The following is a 15,109-nucleotide window of genomic DNA, read 5'->3' as shown; positions in this document are numbered from 1 at the left end:
TCAAGGCTCCTGCCGGATCCCGAAGAATCTGCGACACAGGACACAGACTTCCAGACATCTCTGAAGCTGGCCGAGATCCTAGCAAAGCTGAGACCCGTAGCTGACACGAGAGACGCGGGACCGGAACTCCAGGACATCCTGCATCTTTTAACTTCACCTTCTTCCCGAGGTATCCCGAAGTTGTGCATTGGGGTCTTTGAAGCCCCTGCCCCGAGCACCTTTTGCATCGAAGTCCAGATGCCCCCACTCCACGAGTGACCTGTGAGTCACCTTTCTTCACCGCAGCTAGAGGCGCCTTCGCGGTTCCTAGTCCGTTAGTTAGTGAGACCCCACGAAGGCCAATCCTTTGTTTCTTGAGCTTTCCTGGTTACTCCAGACGTGCTCTGACTCCCCTCCAAAGGAGGAGTCCCTCAGACCTTGCTATTTTGAACTGAAGCCAATCTTGTCATCTTGCGTGGGTTGCTGTTGCCAAGGCTTGTTGGGTCCAATCGGATTCTAATGCTGTAGCACTCGACATCCTTCGTGGGATAGCTCAAATCCAGCTCCTTGTTGTCGTCGACGCCTCCTGGTCCTCGTGGCTGAAGAGTCAAGCTTCACCTCTTTCACCTGAAATCACCCGACATCGGCTGGCATCTTCCTATCGCCGCCCTGGTGACTGGCCTGTGACCCAGACTCTGTCCCTTCTGCTTTCAGGTTCTTCAGATCTTCAATCCACCCTGGATCCACCCAGACACTTTTCCACTGGTCGCCTGCAGAACTTCTTTGCAGATCTCCATTGAAACAATTGACGAAACCCGACACCAAAAGGCACCTATGCACCTTGCTTCCCTGGGTGAGGTAACACGAGTACTCCGGTGCTCCTGTGGGTCTTGACTCTCGAAGTGTCCTAGTTTAAAGGTGTTCCATCGTAGTTCACCTAGAAGTGTCCTTAAACTGTACCTTTGTAACTTGTTTGTTATCCATTATAAGTCAATGGTAACCCACAGCTGTGTTTAGACACTGCGCGTGTCTCCCGTGGGCCTCCTACTTCGGAACCTTTGGTTGTTTAGAGTAGCCCCAGCGAATCCACAGGCCCTAGGCCTGCTTTCTAACTCTCACGTCGTTCTTATACCACTATTTTAGTATATGGTTTGTGAGGCCCCTAGGGCATAAAGTATACTGTGCAACTTATCTATGCTAATTAATTTCCTTGTATTGTATTTTTACCTCTGACCTCATAAACAGTGCAGAGGGGTTGTGTTTAGATTAAATACATATATTTGATATATACCTTGTGTGGTGTCCTTTCATTTGGTATTCAAGGGATTATAATTGGTGAAACAACTTGCTTAATACGCTCTCTGAAGTCTTAGCCTAAGACTGCTGGTCCATGCTACCACTAGGATAGCTTGTCTATAAGTTTGACTTTACAACCACCTTCAATAAGGGTCGATTAGACTGGTGCAAGGTTCCCACTAGAATAGTGGACATCATATGCCAGGCCAACTTCTCACAGATAGTTATCACGGTTTTGGTGACTTGATTCCACTCCCCTTCTTTCTTACTGGACTTTGCATATAACTCGGTGGTGGATTGCGCTCACTCTTTTGATAATAGTGCGTTAAAACTTTGATGACCCACTTTCGCTCTGATATAGATATTGAATGGTTAAATAATTTGTGTTTCTTCTTGGGATTTCAGCCCTGAAGAAGTCACCTGGGCATTATACTGCACGCCGAAACACGTGTTGGCTGTTGCTGTGTATTTGAAGATCTGGCTGCGCCTAGAAACGTTTTCCTGGTTCTACCTTGTGGATTGGAAAGATTGAATAAAGACATTGACCTTGGACCAGGAACCTGTTGGACCCTCAGTATGTTATGGACGGCTGAGTGTCCCCGCAGAGTGCCCAGGGACGGTTTTGAATGTTTTCAGTGACCTTCAGAGGAAGGATACTACAAGACTGAATTGGTAACCGATCGTGTTATCCCTTTAGAGCCCACCTGGATGTTACATTGAATGTACTTCGCCCTTGACACGAGCCGAGCGCCCACGCGGAAGTAACTAATATTAACTTGTTTTGCATTTTATTCTTGTTTTAACCTAACGCTGGCGCCTTTTGTTGTTTACAATTTTTAAATGTCCCTTGTTCGCGTGTTTATTCTATCTTAAACCTTTTGTAGCCTGCCTGGTTCTTTTGTAAAGCGCCCTGACGCCTCTGGGGAAAGCTAGCGCTATATAAAATGGCATAACATTTAATTAAATTCTAGCCCAATAAGATGCGCTGCGAGTCAACAGCCACCCCCGCCCCCCAACTAAAAGCTCCGCGTGAATCTCAAAAATAAAGAGTGAAGAAGAGGCGGAGAGGGGACCTGTGAACATGTTTGAGAGGGAAGTTTCAGCCTCAGTGGTGTTCACTTCCCCCCCCCCCCCCTCCCTCGGTCTCGGGTGTCCCCACCTCTCATGGGGGGGCTGGTCTCAGGTGTCCACGCTCAGCCTCCGTGTGTGTGGGAACCCCCAGGCTGACCCTCCCACTTCCTAAAGCCGCCCCCCCACTCCCCCGAGCATCTTAAAGGGGACGCGACCAGGCTCGGCTGGCATACCTGGGGGAGGTGAGGCTGGGAGGGGCCGGGCTCCCACAATGCACCGCGCAGACACCGTGCAACTAAAGAGGGAGGGGGGGGCAGGGCCCAGGGCATTCCTCACACCCCAGGGGCTCTCGCCCCCGCCCACCCACCCACCCCACACTGATAACTTTGTGACATGGAGTCCAATACACGCGAGACCGCAGTGACCCCCCCCCCCCCCACCCCCCGGGCAGCAGTGAAGCACCCGGACAACAGCCCCCCCTGGACATCAGTGACCCCCCCCCCCCCCACCCCCCAACAGGTTTTTTCATGCGTTTTTCTCTCGCGCGGACTTTCCCCGAAGGCGTCAGAGGCTTCACAATAGGAACAAAACTGAGACAAGAGAACAAATTACAAAAGCAAACGTTACATTGCAAGAGGCAAAAGTGACAATCGTGAGCAATACAAGAGGAGCAAACGGTGCAAAACAGGAGGAAAGAGTGACGTGTGCAGGTTACAAAAGCGAACAAAGTACAAGTAGAGGTATAATACTGCAATAAATGGAGGACACTCCAGCACAAGAACAAACGTTACATGAGGCAATGGTGGCACTTGTGCAAGTTCAAAAGCAAACAAAATGTGAGAGGAGCAAACAGTGTGTTACAAAAGAAAAGTGACATGTGCATGTTACAAAAGAGAACCAAACACAGGTACAAGGATAATACTGCAATAAATGGCAGAACACACTGGGAAGGCACTTCCATAGTCACGGAGCAAAGGATTCTCTATAATGGAAGGTCTTCCTTCAGATAATAGAGGGGGCGTGAATTACTTTAGGAGGTGTCTTTGGAGGACGAGAACTTTGAGGTTAGTTTTGAAGGCCTGGGAGGAGGTGCTGGTCCGGAGCTGAGGCAGAAGTGAGTTCCAGATTCTCACTGCGTTGCCTGAAAAGGATTGGGCCATCGATCTTTCCTTCTTGAAAGTGGGAGGTTCAAGCAGTAAATTTTCCGCATTACGAGGGGGTCTAGAGGCTCCAGAGAGTTTCAGTTTATTCGCCAGGTAGCGGGGAGAGGAGGAGTGCAAGGCTTTGTGGGTGATACAGGCAGTCTTGTAGATTGATCTTGCCTCGATGGGAAGCCAGCGGAGGGTGGATAACATCGGTGTGATGTGATCGCTTCTTTTGGCCCCATAAATGAAACGAGCTGCTGAATGGAGAACAGATTTAAGGGGGGACAAGTGGGATCTGGGGATGCCAGTAAAAAGAGAATTGCAGTAGTCCAGTCTGGAGAGGACCAGCGATTGCACCAGTGTTTTAGGGTCATGCTCCGGGAAGAAGCAACGAATCCCCCAAAGAAGGCGCAGTTGGTATCGTGCAGACTTTGCAATGGAGTTGATGTGGGGGATTAGATTGAGTTTTTTGTCTAGTATGTCACCAGGGGATTTTGCTCTGTCAACAATGATGGGTTTATTGTTTAGTAGATTCATCTGATCCATCCATGATTGAACCGGGGGAGGAGAGAGTGAGGAGGAGAAGAGGAGGAATTCAGTTTTGGAGGGATTCAGAATCAGTTGATGAGTTGACATCCAGTTTTGAATGGAGTCGAGAGTAGAGCTTAGGATGGCGAGATCGTGAGTGGAGGCAACCTTGAGGTAGATTTGGGTGTCGTCTGCGTAGAGATGATAGTGAATCCCGGATTTGCTTAGGAAATTTCCCAGAGGTTCCAAATAGAGATTGAACAATGTGGGTGCAAGTATAGAGCCTTGAGGGACGCCTTGACCTACCGCCGAAGGAGAGGAAAGACTGTTCGCTATTTTGATCATTTGGGATCTGTCAGAGAGGAAGGATGCAAACCATTTAAGCACAGTGCCCTCCATGCCCATTCTCTGTTGAAGAATATTGAGGAGGGTGTTGTGATTGACAGTGTCAAAGGCTGCCGAAAGGTCAAGGAGAATAAGAAGACAGGACCCCCCCGAATCGAGTATCCGCAGAGCGTCATCAATCACTTGCAGCAGGGCTGTTTCAGTGCTGCAGTTTTGGATGAAGTTGGACTGACAATTGTCAAGAAGATCATTGTCCTTGATATGACGAGAGAGTTGTTTCGCTACACATCTTTCTGTGATCTTCGCAAGAAAGGGTAGGTTAGTGATGGGGCGGAAGTTGTTAAGGTCAGACGCATCAGCAGTGGCTTTTTTAAGCAGAGGGGTGACCTGCCCAGTTTTGAAGGAGGCCGGAAGGGAGCCTTGCCAGAAGGAGAGGTTGACCAGAGTGGTCCAATAGGAAAGGGAATGGGTATAGAAGTCAATGGCAATGGCACTGGGGATAGGGTCAAGAGAATGGTTGGAGGGCTTTGTTTCGAGGATGCACTTGAGGAGGACATCTTCAGAGATGGTGTCGAAGTTCTGCCAAATGGCTAGTGATTTGCGCTCCTCTGGAGGGGTAGGATGAGCGACCTGATCAACCAGTGATTTCACTTTTTCATCAAAGAATACAGCGAAATCAGCTGCTTTCTTTGTAGAATCCTCCAACTTAGAGGTTGTGGAGAGCAGTTTGGATTCTTGATGAGATCGAATAGTTTTTTGGTTCTATTTTTGGCTGAGTCCAGGAGGGTTCTGAAGTGTGCCGCTTTCCCAAGGAAGATGTATTTGCGGTACTTGGATCTTGCTGAACGAATCGTGGCCAAATTATCGGTGGAGGGCACTTGCCTCTTTTGTTTCTCCAGGAATCTTAGCTGCTTCCTTTCGTCATAGAGGGATTTGTTGTACCAAGGTGCTGACGGAGTGGGCCTAACCTTTTTGCTTTGGAGAGGAGCGACGTTGTTGATTTCGACTGCAAGGACTGTGAGGCATTGGGAGGTGAGTTTGTCAACATCTAGGTTGGGGTCTAGCCTAGTGATAGCAAAGTTGATTCACAGAGGGAACCAACGTCAATATTTTTAGTGTCACGGAACCAGGAGGTAGCTCTCTTAGGTTGTCCAAGAGTTATAGAGTGCGCTAGGTGAAGAGAGAACGGGATGAGGAGGTGGTCAGACCAGTCTACATGAATAGGGGTAGAGATAGAAAGCATGCCTGCTTTAGAAATGACAAGGTCCAAGATTGTGCCCTTAGAGTGTGTTGACTCTGTGCAGTGTTGGATGAGATCGTTTGCAGAGAGGAAGGCGGCCAGCGAGTTCGCAGAAGAGTCTTACGGTGAGCCCCAGTGGAGATTGAAGTCACCCATTTATTTATTTATTTATTTGCTTATATAGCGCCAGACTCGACCCCCGAAGGGGTATCTCCACGCTTGAATCGCTGATGTTGCCAGAGTCGCTGATGGTGCCAGATTTAGTGCCTTTAGAAGGTGCAAATGGGGAGCTATGTCTCACAGAAGAGATATGTCTTGAGTGCTTTCCAGAATGATAGAAGATTGGCATTTTGTCTAATACCAAAAGGGAGTTTATTCCAGATGGAGGGTCCCATGTATGAGATTGCTCGTCCGCCCTGCCTGGCCTTCTTGATGGGGGGAATTTTTAGTAAGGCTTGGTTGCTTGATCGCAAGAGACGTTCCGGTTTATGGATTTGGAATTTCTGAGTCAGGTATTGGGGGCTTGATCCATAAAGGCTCTTACGTATGATGCAGCAAACCTTGAAGTTGATTCGCTGACGTATGGGCAACCAATGGAGCTGTTCCAGTAGGGGCCTAGAAGGTGTTCTCGAGGGAACATTGAGGACCAGCCTGGCCGCAGTGTTTTGGGCCACTTGAAGACGGTTGAGCACGTATTCATTTGCTGAGATGAAAAGACCATTGCAATAGTCCAATCGACCTATTACAAGGGCCTGGGCAAGGGTCTTTCTGTAGGCGTCTGATAAGAGGGGAAAAACCCTTCTTAGGAGACCGATTGTCCGGAAACAGGATCCTGTCACTAGGTTCACGTGTTCTTTTAGAACCAGGTCTTGATCCAGTCTTACTCCCAGATTTTTCACTGATTGCTTTAGGCAGAGTGGAAAATTGGAAATCTTGGAGCTTAAAAATGAAATGGTCGCTACAAGCTGGGAGATGGAGGTGATAAGAGAGCCTAGCTTATTTTCCAGAGAGAGTAGGGCAGAGCACGGAAGGTTTGGTGGCTCGATGGAAGCAGGAGGGGGTGAAATTGGTGGTGGAAGGCATGGAGAGGTGGGGGGACAGGAGGAGAGTTGGGGTATAGGGTTCCTGGGTGGGGAAAGGTGGAGGTTGAGAGCGGGAGTTGGTGTATCAGAGGTGAAGGGAGAGTTGTCTTTGTTGGTGTTGCAAGAAGGAGAGGAATTAAGGACATAGTTAGGGGGAGATGGGTGCGGATCAAGTCGGTGGGGCAGAAGAAGAGGGGAGGACTGTGTGGAGTCATAGGGAAGTAGGAGGTTAGGGCGGAAAGGAGGGGAGGTGGATGGAGAGGTCCTGTCAGCTCGGAGAGGTGGAGAGGGAACGGGCATCCGGCAGAGTGAGGGGGGTTGGGAGAAAGGGAAGTTGAATAAAGGAAATGGTTCTGCTGGGCCCGAGGGAGGGAAATGAAAAGGGTTACCAAGAGGGAAAGGGGGTAGGACAGCATTGCTGGGGGGGTGGGAGAAGGAGGGAGATGCTTTGGGTTTGTGGAGAAATCGGGGTAAATAGCGCAGGGAGGACGAGTCAGCAGCGACCCCCCCCCCAGACACAAGTGATGCCCCCGGACAGCAGTGACCCCCTCCCCGAGACAGCAGTGACGACCCGAGTCAGCAGTGACCCCCCTAGAAACAAGTGACACCCCCGAGACAGCAGTGACCCCCCCAAGACAGCAGTGATGCCCCCGAGGCAGCAGTGACCCCCCCCCCGAGACAGCAGTGACACCCAGAAACAGCTATGATCCTACCCGAGACAGCAGTGACGCCCCCGAGACAGCAGTGACCCCCGAGAAGCAAGTGACGCCCCCTGAGACAGCAGTGACCTCCCGAGACAGCAGTGATGACCGAGACAGCAGTGACCGCCCGAAACAGCAGTGACCCCCCGAGAGAGCTGTGACGCCAACCGAGACAGCAGTGACCCCCCGAGAGAGCTGTGACGACCCCAGAGACAGCGGTGACCCCCCGAGACAGCAGTGTTCCCCGAGACAGCAGTGAGCCCCCGAGACAGCAGTGACGCCCCCGAGACAGCAGTGACGCCCCCGAGACAGCAGTGACGACCCCCGAGACAGCAGTGATGCCCCCCGAGACAGCAGCGACGCTGCCGAGACAGCAGTGATGCCCCCGAGACAGCAGTGACCCCCGAGACAGCAGTGACCCCCCGAGAGAGCAGTGAGGCCCAACCGAGACAGCATTGATGACCCCCGAGACAGCAGTGACCCCCCTGAGACAGCAGTGACGCCCCCCGAGACAGCAGTGACGCCTCCGAGACAGCAGTGACGCCCCCGAGACAGCAGTGACGCCCCCGAGACAGCAGTGACGCCCCCTGAGACAGCAGTGACGCCCCCTGAGACAGCAGTGATGCCCCCCGAGACAGCAGTGATGCCCCCCGAGACAGCAGTGACGCCCCCGAGACAGCAGTGACGCCCTTGAGACAGCAGTGATGCCCCCCGAGACAGCAGTGACCCCCCCAGACAGCAGTGACCCCCCAAGACATCAGTGACGCCCCTCGATACATCAGTTACGCCCCTCAAGACAGCAGTGACGCCCCCCCCCTGAGACAACAGTGAACCCCCAAGACAGCAGTGACCCCTCCCTCCAGACAGCAGTGACCCATCCCTCCACTGAGACAGGCGTGACCGCCCTATGGGACAGCAGTGATGCCCCCGAGACAGCAGTGACCCCTCCCCCCAGACAGCAGTGACCCCCCGCGAGACAGCAGTGACCCCTCCCCCCGGGACAGCAGTGACCCCCCCTGACAGCAGTGACCCCACCACCAAGAAAACAGTGCCCCCCCCCGGTACAGAAGTGACCCCCGCCCCTCCCAGGCAGCAGTGCCCCTTCCTGCCCTGGAGAGTTTAGTGCCAGCTCGAGGTTAGACCCCTGCCAGCGACAGGACATTCCACCAGTATGAGCCCCATGGAGTCTAATATCACCAGGAGAGGAGACCCCTGCCAGCGACAGGACATTCCACCAGTCTGTGCCCCATGGAGTCTAATACCACCAGGAGAGGAGACCCCTGCCAGCGACATGACCTTCCACCAGTCTGTGCCCCATGGAGTCTAATACCACCAGGAGAGGAGACCCCTGCCAGCGACAGGACATTCCACCAGTCTGTGCCCCATGGACTCTAATACCACCAGGAGAGAAGACCCCTGTCAGCGACAGGGCATTCTACCAGTCTGAGCCTCATGGAGTTTAATACCACCAGGAGATGAGACCCCTGTCAGCAACAGGACATTCTACCAGTCTGTGCCCCATGGAGTCTATTACCACCAGGAGAGGAGACCCCTGCCAGTGACAGGACATTCTACCAGTCTGTGCCCCATGGAGTCTAATACCACCAGGAGAGGAGACCCCTGCCAGCGACAGGACCTTCCACCAGTCTGTGCCCCATGGAGTCTAATACCACCAGGAGAGGAGACCCCTGCCAGCGACAGGACATTCCACCAGTCTGTGCCCCATGGAGTCTAATACCACCAGGAGAGGAGACCCCTGCCAGCGACAGGACATTCCACCAGTCTATGCCCCATGGAGTCTAATACCACCAGGAGAGGAGACCCCTGCCAGCGACAGGACATTCTACCAGTCTGTGCCCCATGGAGTCTAATACCACCAGGAGATGAGACCCCTGCCAGCGACAGGACATTCCACCAGTCTATGCCCCATGGAGTCTAATACCACGAGGAGAGGAGACCCCTGCCAGCGACAGGACATTCTACCAGTCTGTGCCCCATGGAGTCTAATACCACCAGGAGATGAGACCCCTGTCAGCGACAGGACATTCCATCAGTCTGTGCCCCATGGAGTCTGGTACCACCAGGAGAGGAGACCCCTGCCAGCGACAGGACATTCCACCAGTCTGTGCCCCATGGAGTCTGATACCACCAGGAGAGGAGACCCCTGCCAGCGACAGGACATTCCACCAGTCTGTGCCCCATGGAGTCTAATACCACCAGGAGAGGAGACCCCTGCCAGCGACAGGGGATTCCACCAGTCTGTGCCCCATGGAGTCTAATACCACCAGTCTGTGCCCCATGGACTCTAATACCACCAGGAGGGGATCCCACCAGTCTGTGCCCCATGGAGTCTGGTACCACCAGGAGAGGAGACCCCTGCCAGCGACGGGACCTTCCACCAGTCTGTGCCCCATGGACTCTAATACCACCAGGAGAGGAGACCCCTGCCAGCGACAGGGGATTCCACCAGTCTGTGCCCCATGGAGTCTAATACCACCAGGAGAGGAGACCCCTGCCTGCGACAGGACATTCTACCAGTCTGTGCCCCATGGAGTCTAATACCACCAGGAGAGGAGACCCCTGCCAGCGACAGGGGATTCCACCAGTCTGTGCCCCATGGAGTGTGGTACCACGAGGAGAGGAGACCCCTGCCAGCGACATGGAATCCACCAGTCTATGCCCCATGGACTCTAATGCCACCAGGAGAGGAGACCCCTGCCAGCGACAGGGGATTTCACCAGTCTGTGCCCCATGGAGTCTAATATCACCAGGAGATGAGACCCCTGCCAGCGACAGGGGATTTCACCAGTCTGTGCTCCATGGAGTCTGGTACCACCAGAAGAGGAGACCCCTGCCAGCGACAGGACATTCCACCAGTCTGTGCCCCATGGAGGCTATTACCACCAGGAGAGGAGACCCCTTCCAGTGACAGGACATTCCACCAGTCTGTGCCCCATGGAGTCTAATACCACCAGGAGAGGAGTCCCCTGCCAGCGACAGGGGATTCCACCAGTCTGTGCCCCATGGAGTCTGGTACCACCAGGAGAGGAGACCCCTGCCAGCGACGGGACCTTCCACCAGTCTGTGCCCCATGGAGTCTGGTACCACCAGGAGAGGAGACCCCTGCCAGCGACAGGGGATTCCACCAGTCTGTGCCCCATGGAGTCTAATACCACCAGGAGAGGAGACCCCTGCCAGCGACAGGGGATTCCACCAGTCTGTGCCCCATGGAGTCTAATACCACCAGGAGAGGAGACCCCTGCCAGCGACAGGACATTCTACCAGTCTGTGCCCCATGGAGTCTAATACCACCAGGAGAGGAGACCCCTGCCAGCGACAGGGGATTCCACCAGTCTGTGCCCCATGGAGTCTATTACCACCAGGAGAGGAGACCCCTGCCAGCGACAGGACATTCCACCAGTCAGAGCCCCATGGAGTCTAATACCACCAGGAGATGAGACCCCTGTCAGCGACAGGACATTCCACCAGTCTGTGCCCCTTGGAGTCTGGTACCACCAGGAGAGGAGACCCCTGCCAGCGACAGGACATTCCACCAGTCTGTGCCCCATGGAGTCTAATACCACCAGGAGAGGAGACCCCTGCCAGCGACAGGACCTTCCACCAGTCTGTGCCCCATGGAGTCTGGTACCACCAGGAGAGGAGACCCCTGCCAGCGACAGGACATTCCACCAGTCTGTGCCCCATGGAGTCTAATACCACCAGGAGAGGAGACCCCTGCCAGCGACAGGACATTCCACCAGTCTGTGCCCCATGGAGTCTAATACCACCAATCTGTGCCCCATGGACTCTAATACCACCAGGAGAGAAGACCCCTGTCAGCGACAGGGCATTCTACCAGTCTGAGCCTCATGGAGTTTAATACCACCAGGAGATGAGACCCCTGTCAGCGACAGGACATTCTACCAGTCTGTGCCCCATGGAGTCTATTACCACCAGGAGAGGAGACCCCTGCCAGTGACAGGACATTCTACCAGTCTGTGCCCCATGGAGTCTGGTACCACCAGGAGAGGAGACCCCTGCCAGCGACAGGACATTCTACCAGTCTGTGCCCCATGGAGTCTAATACCACCAGGAGAGGAGACCCCTGCCAGCGACAGGACATTCCACCAGTCTGTGCCCCATGGAGTCTAATACCACCAGGAGAGTAGACCCCTGCCAGCGACAGGGGATTCCACCAGTCTGTGCCCCATGGAGTCTAATACCACCAGGAGAGGAGACCCCTGCCAGCGACAGGGGATTCCACCAGTCGGTGCCCCATGGAGTCTAATACCACCAGGAGAGGAGACCCCTGCCAGCGACAGGACATTACACCAGTCTGTGCCCCATGGAGTCTGGTACCACCAGGAGAGGAGACCCCTGCCAGCGACAGGTCCTTCCCCAAGTCTGTGCCCCACGGAGTCTGGTACCCCCACAAGACGAGTCCCCCCCTCTGTACACAGACGGTCTTCCGCTGGGACCGCTCCTTTGCCTTCTGATACATCATGAGGTGTTTGAATCAGGTGGGACCTGAGGCTATGGGTTGACCATGGTAGCGCCTGGTCGGTGTTCTAGGCGCTGTGGACAGATCTTGGGGTTTCTCCTAGATGGGGTCTCCCTACCAAGGTTCACATGAGAGGCCAAGACTGCCTTAAACCCCTCCTCCCCCAAGTATTCCTATGCCCCCTTACCTTCTTTGCCCTCTGCGCCCGTGGGTTGGAGGACAGCGAGGAGCAGGAGGCGGAAGGCCACCCCCAGGCGCTGTCTTGGGTTGTGGGACTCCATGGCTTGGGTGAGGTCACCCCCCGATCTCCATGGGGTCACTGCAGTGTCGCGGTCCTCCACACCGCGGTTCCTTCAGCTGCGTCCAGTCCTTGGTCCCACTCACATGACTCCTCGGTGAGTGGACATGAAGGTGGCCACCGTTGGGTCAACGCTTGTAGACCACGGATGAGGCCTCTGTCTGGCCGGCTTTGTGGGGCTCCCGACTCACACCAGTGCTGGGTTCCTCAGAGTCGATCAACGTTGCAGCTTCTCCTCATGGTCAGCCATGGTTGAGGCGCTTCCTGGTCAGTCCAAGCTTTGGTCCCTCCAAACCTTGGCTACTCCAAGTCTTGGTCACTCTAGATTTCGGTCACTCCAGGTCTCGGTCACTCCAGGTCTGTCTCGGTCACTCCAGGTCTCAGTCACTCCAGGTCTCGGTCACTCCAGGTCTTGGTCACTCCAGGTCTCGGTCACTCCAGGTCTCGGTCACTCCAGATCTTGGCCCCGTGTCTCCGTTGTTGAGACCCCGGGCGCCTTCGTGCAGCGCAGAGACGGATGTCTCACTTTCGAGCGCCCTTGAGGGTCATGTACTGGTCACTCAAGACTCCCTCATGGCTCGACCACCACCGAGGCGACTCCTGGGGACCTCCACAGACAGTGATGACCCTACTCAACAAACCTTGGTACCTACAGAGATCTCTCCAGGGTGATTTCTTGGTCGTCCCACGTTGATGCCTCAGTAGGTCAATGTGTGCTGACGTCAGATGCTCGGACAGGGGGACTTCCTTCCTAAATGTACCATGTAGTGACCTCAGAGAGGATTGTTGCGTGGTTCGGACCCAGGGGCAGTGGTTCTGACCCAGGGACAGTGGTTGTGACCCAGGGACAGTGGTTCTGATCCAGTGACAGTGGTTCTGACCCAGGGGCAGTGGTTGTGACCCAGGGACAGTGGTTGTGACCCAGGGGCAGTGGTTGTGACCCAGGGACAGTGGTTCTGACCCGGGATCCAGTGGCTTCCAAAGTTGCTCCTGCGGTTCTGGGACCTTCAGACCTGGGACCAGCCTCGGACACACGCGGTCCCCTCCGACCTCGGTGCGGCCTCCAGGCGCTGCGGACTCGGAGGGTTTCTAGGCGCTGGAGTGATCCGGGCGCTTCTTGGCGCTGCAGAGTGTGGAGTTTCTGCCCCCCGCTCCGCTCTCTCCCCGCACTCTCTCGTGTCCGCTGTGCCAAGCTCCGCTGCTCCCGATGGCTTCACTCGCTCCCTCCTCTCTCCACCCCCGCACCCTGCCCAGGAGAGGTGATGAAACCCTGCTAGGCCCTGCCCCCTCACCTGCCTTAAAGGGGAGGCGGGGATCGGCCGACACCTGCCCCAGCCCTTCCTGCAGAGGTGGAGGAGGAGGGAGACACCTGCCCCAGCCCTTCCTGCAGAGGAGGAGGAGGAGGAGGAGACACCTGCCCCAGCCCTTCCTGCAGAGGAGGAGGAGGAGGAGGAGACACCTGCCCCAGCCCTTCCTGCAGAGGAGGAGGGAGACACCTGCCCCACCCCTTCCTGCAGAGGAGGAGGAGGGAGACACCTGCCCCAGCCCTTCCTGCAGAGGAGGAGGGAGACACCTGCCCCAGCCCTCCCTGTAGGAGGAGGAGGAGGGAGACACCTGCCCCAGCCCTTCCTGCAGGAGGAGGAGGGAGACACCAGCCCCAGCTCTTCCTGCAGGAGGAGGAGGAGGGAGACACCTGCCCCAGCCGTTCCTGCAGAGGAGGAGTAGGAGACACCTGCCCCAGCCCTTCCTGCAGAGGAGGAGGAGGGAGACACCAGCCCCAGCTCTTCCTGCAGGAGGAGGAGGAGGGAGACACCTGCCCCAGCCGTTCCTGCAGAGGAGGAGTAGGAGACACCTGCCCCAGCCCTTCCTGCAGGCGGAGGAGGAGGGAGACACCTGCCCCAGCCCTTCCTGCAGGAGGAGGAAGAGGAGGGAGACACCTGCCCCAGCCCTTCCTGCAGAGGAGGAGGAGACACCTACCCCAGCCCTTCCTGCAGAGGAGGAGGAGGAGACACCTGCCCCAGCCCTCCCTGCAGGAGGAGGAAGAGGAGGGAGACATCTGCCCCAGCCCTTCCTGAAGGAGGAGGAAGAGGAGGGAGACATCTGCCCCAGCCCTTCCTGCAGAGGAGGAGGAGGAGGAGACACCTGCCCCAGCCCTTCCTGCAGAGGAGGAGGAGGAGGAGGGAGACACCTGCCCCAGCCCTTCCTGCAGGAGGAGGAGGAGGAGGGTGACACCTGCCCCAGCCCTTCCTGCAGGAGGAGTAGGAGGAGGAGGAGGGAGACACCTGCCCCAGCCCTTCCTGCAGGAGGAGGAGGAGGAGGAGGAGGAGTGAGACACCTGCCCCAGCCCTTCCTGCAGGAGGAGGAGGAGGGAGACACCTGCCCCAGCCCTTCCTCCTGGAGAAAGAGGGCGGGATATGTGCCCCAGCCCTCTCACCCATGGGCAGGAGGTGAGACAACACCTTCCCTCCCTCTGCAGGGAAGATACCAGACTCTCACACTGGTGATTCCTGGTGCAAGTGGTATGAGTCGTGTGCACTCCCCGGATAACAGACTCTCACACTGGTGATTCGTGGTGCAAGAGGTATGAGTCGTGTGCACTCCCCGGATAACAGACTCTCACACTGGTGATTCCTGGTGGAAGAGGTTGGAGTTGTGTGCACTCCCCGGATACAAGACTCTCACACTGGTGATTTGTTGTGCAAGAGGTAGGAGTCGTGTGCACTCCCCGGATACCAGACTCTCACACTGGTGATTTGTTGTGCAAGAGGTAGGAGTCGTGTGCAATCCCCGGATACCAAACTCTCACGCTTGTGATTCCTGGTGCAAGAGATAGGAGTGGTGTGCACTCCCCGGATACCAGACTCTCACACTGGTGATTCCTGGTGCAAGTGGTATGAGTCGTGTGCACTCCCCGGATACCAGA

At 55.4% G+C, this 15,109-nt stretch overlaps 1 protein-coding gene across 1 annotated transcript in view; it reads right to left on the bottom strand.

Annotated features, from left to right (window-relative positions):
• EPHA1 (EPH receptor A1) overlaps positions 1-13,436 on the bottom strand; it is a 174,123-nt gene extending 160,687 nt beyond the window's left edge. The window contains exon 1 of the mRNA XM_086949006.1: positions 12,076-13,436. Coding sequence (XP_086805132.1) covers positions 12,076-12,169 — 94 coding nt within the window. The 5' untranslated portion in view covers positions 12,170-13,436. The remainder of the gene's footprint in view (positions 1-12,075) is intronic.
• Positions 13,437-15,109: the final 1,673 nt, after the last annotated feature.

Source organism: Lissotriton vulgaris, unplaced genomic scaffold, assembly GCF_964263255.1.
Source record: "Lissotriton vulgaris unplaced genomic scaffold, aLisVul1.2 SCAFFOLD_352, whole genome shotgun sequence".
Classification (NCBI taxonomy): Eukaryota; Metazoa; Chordata; class Amphibia; order Caudata; family Salamandridae; genus Lissotriton; species Lissotriton vulgaris.
The sequence above is the reverse complement of the archived record's forward strand: the minus strand, read 5'-3'. Positions and strand labels throughout refer to the sequence as shown.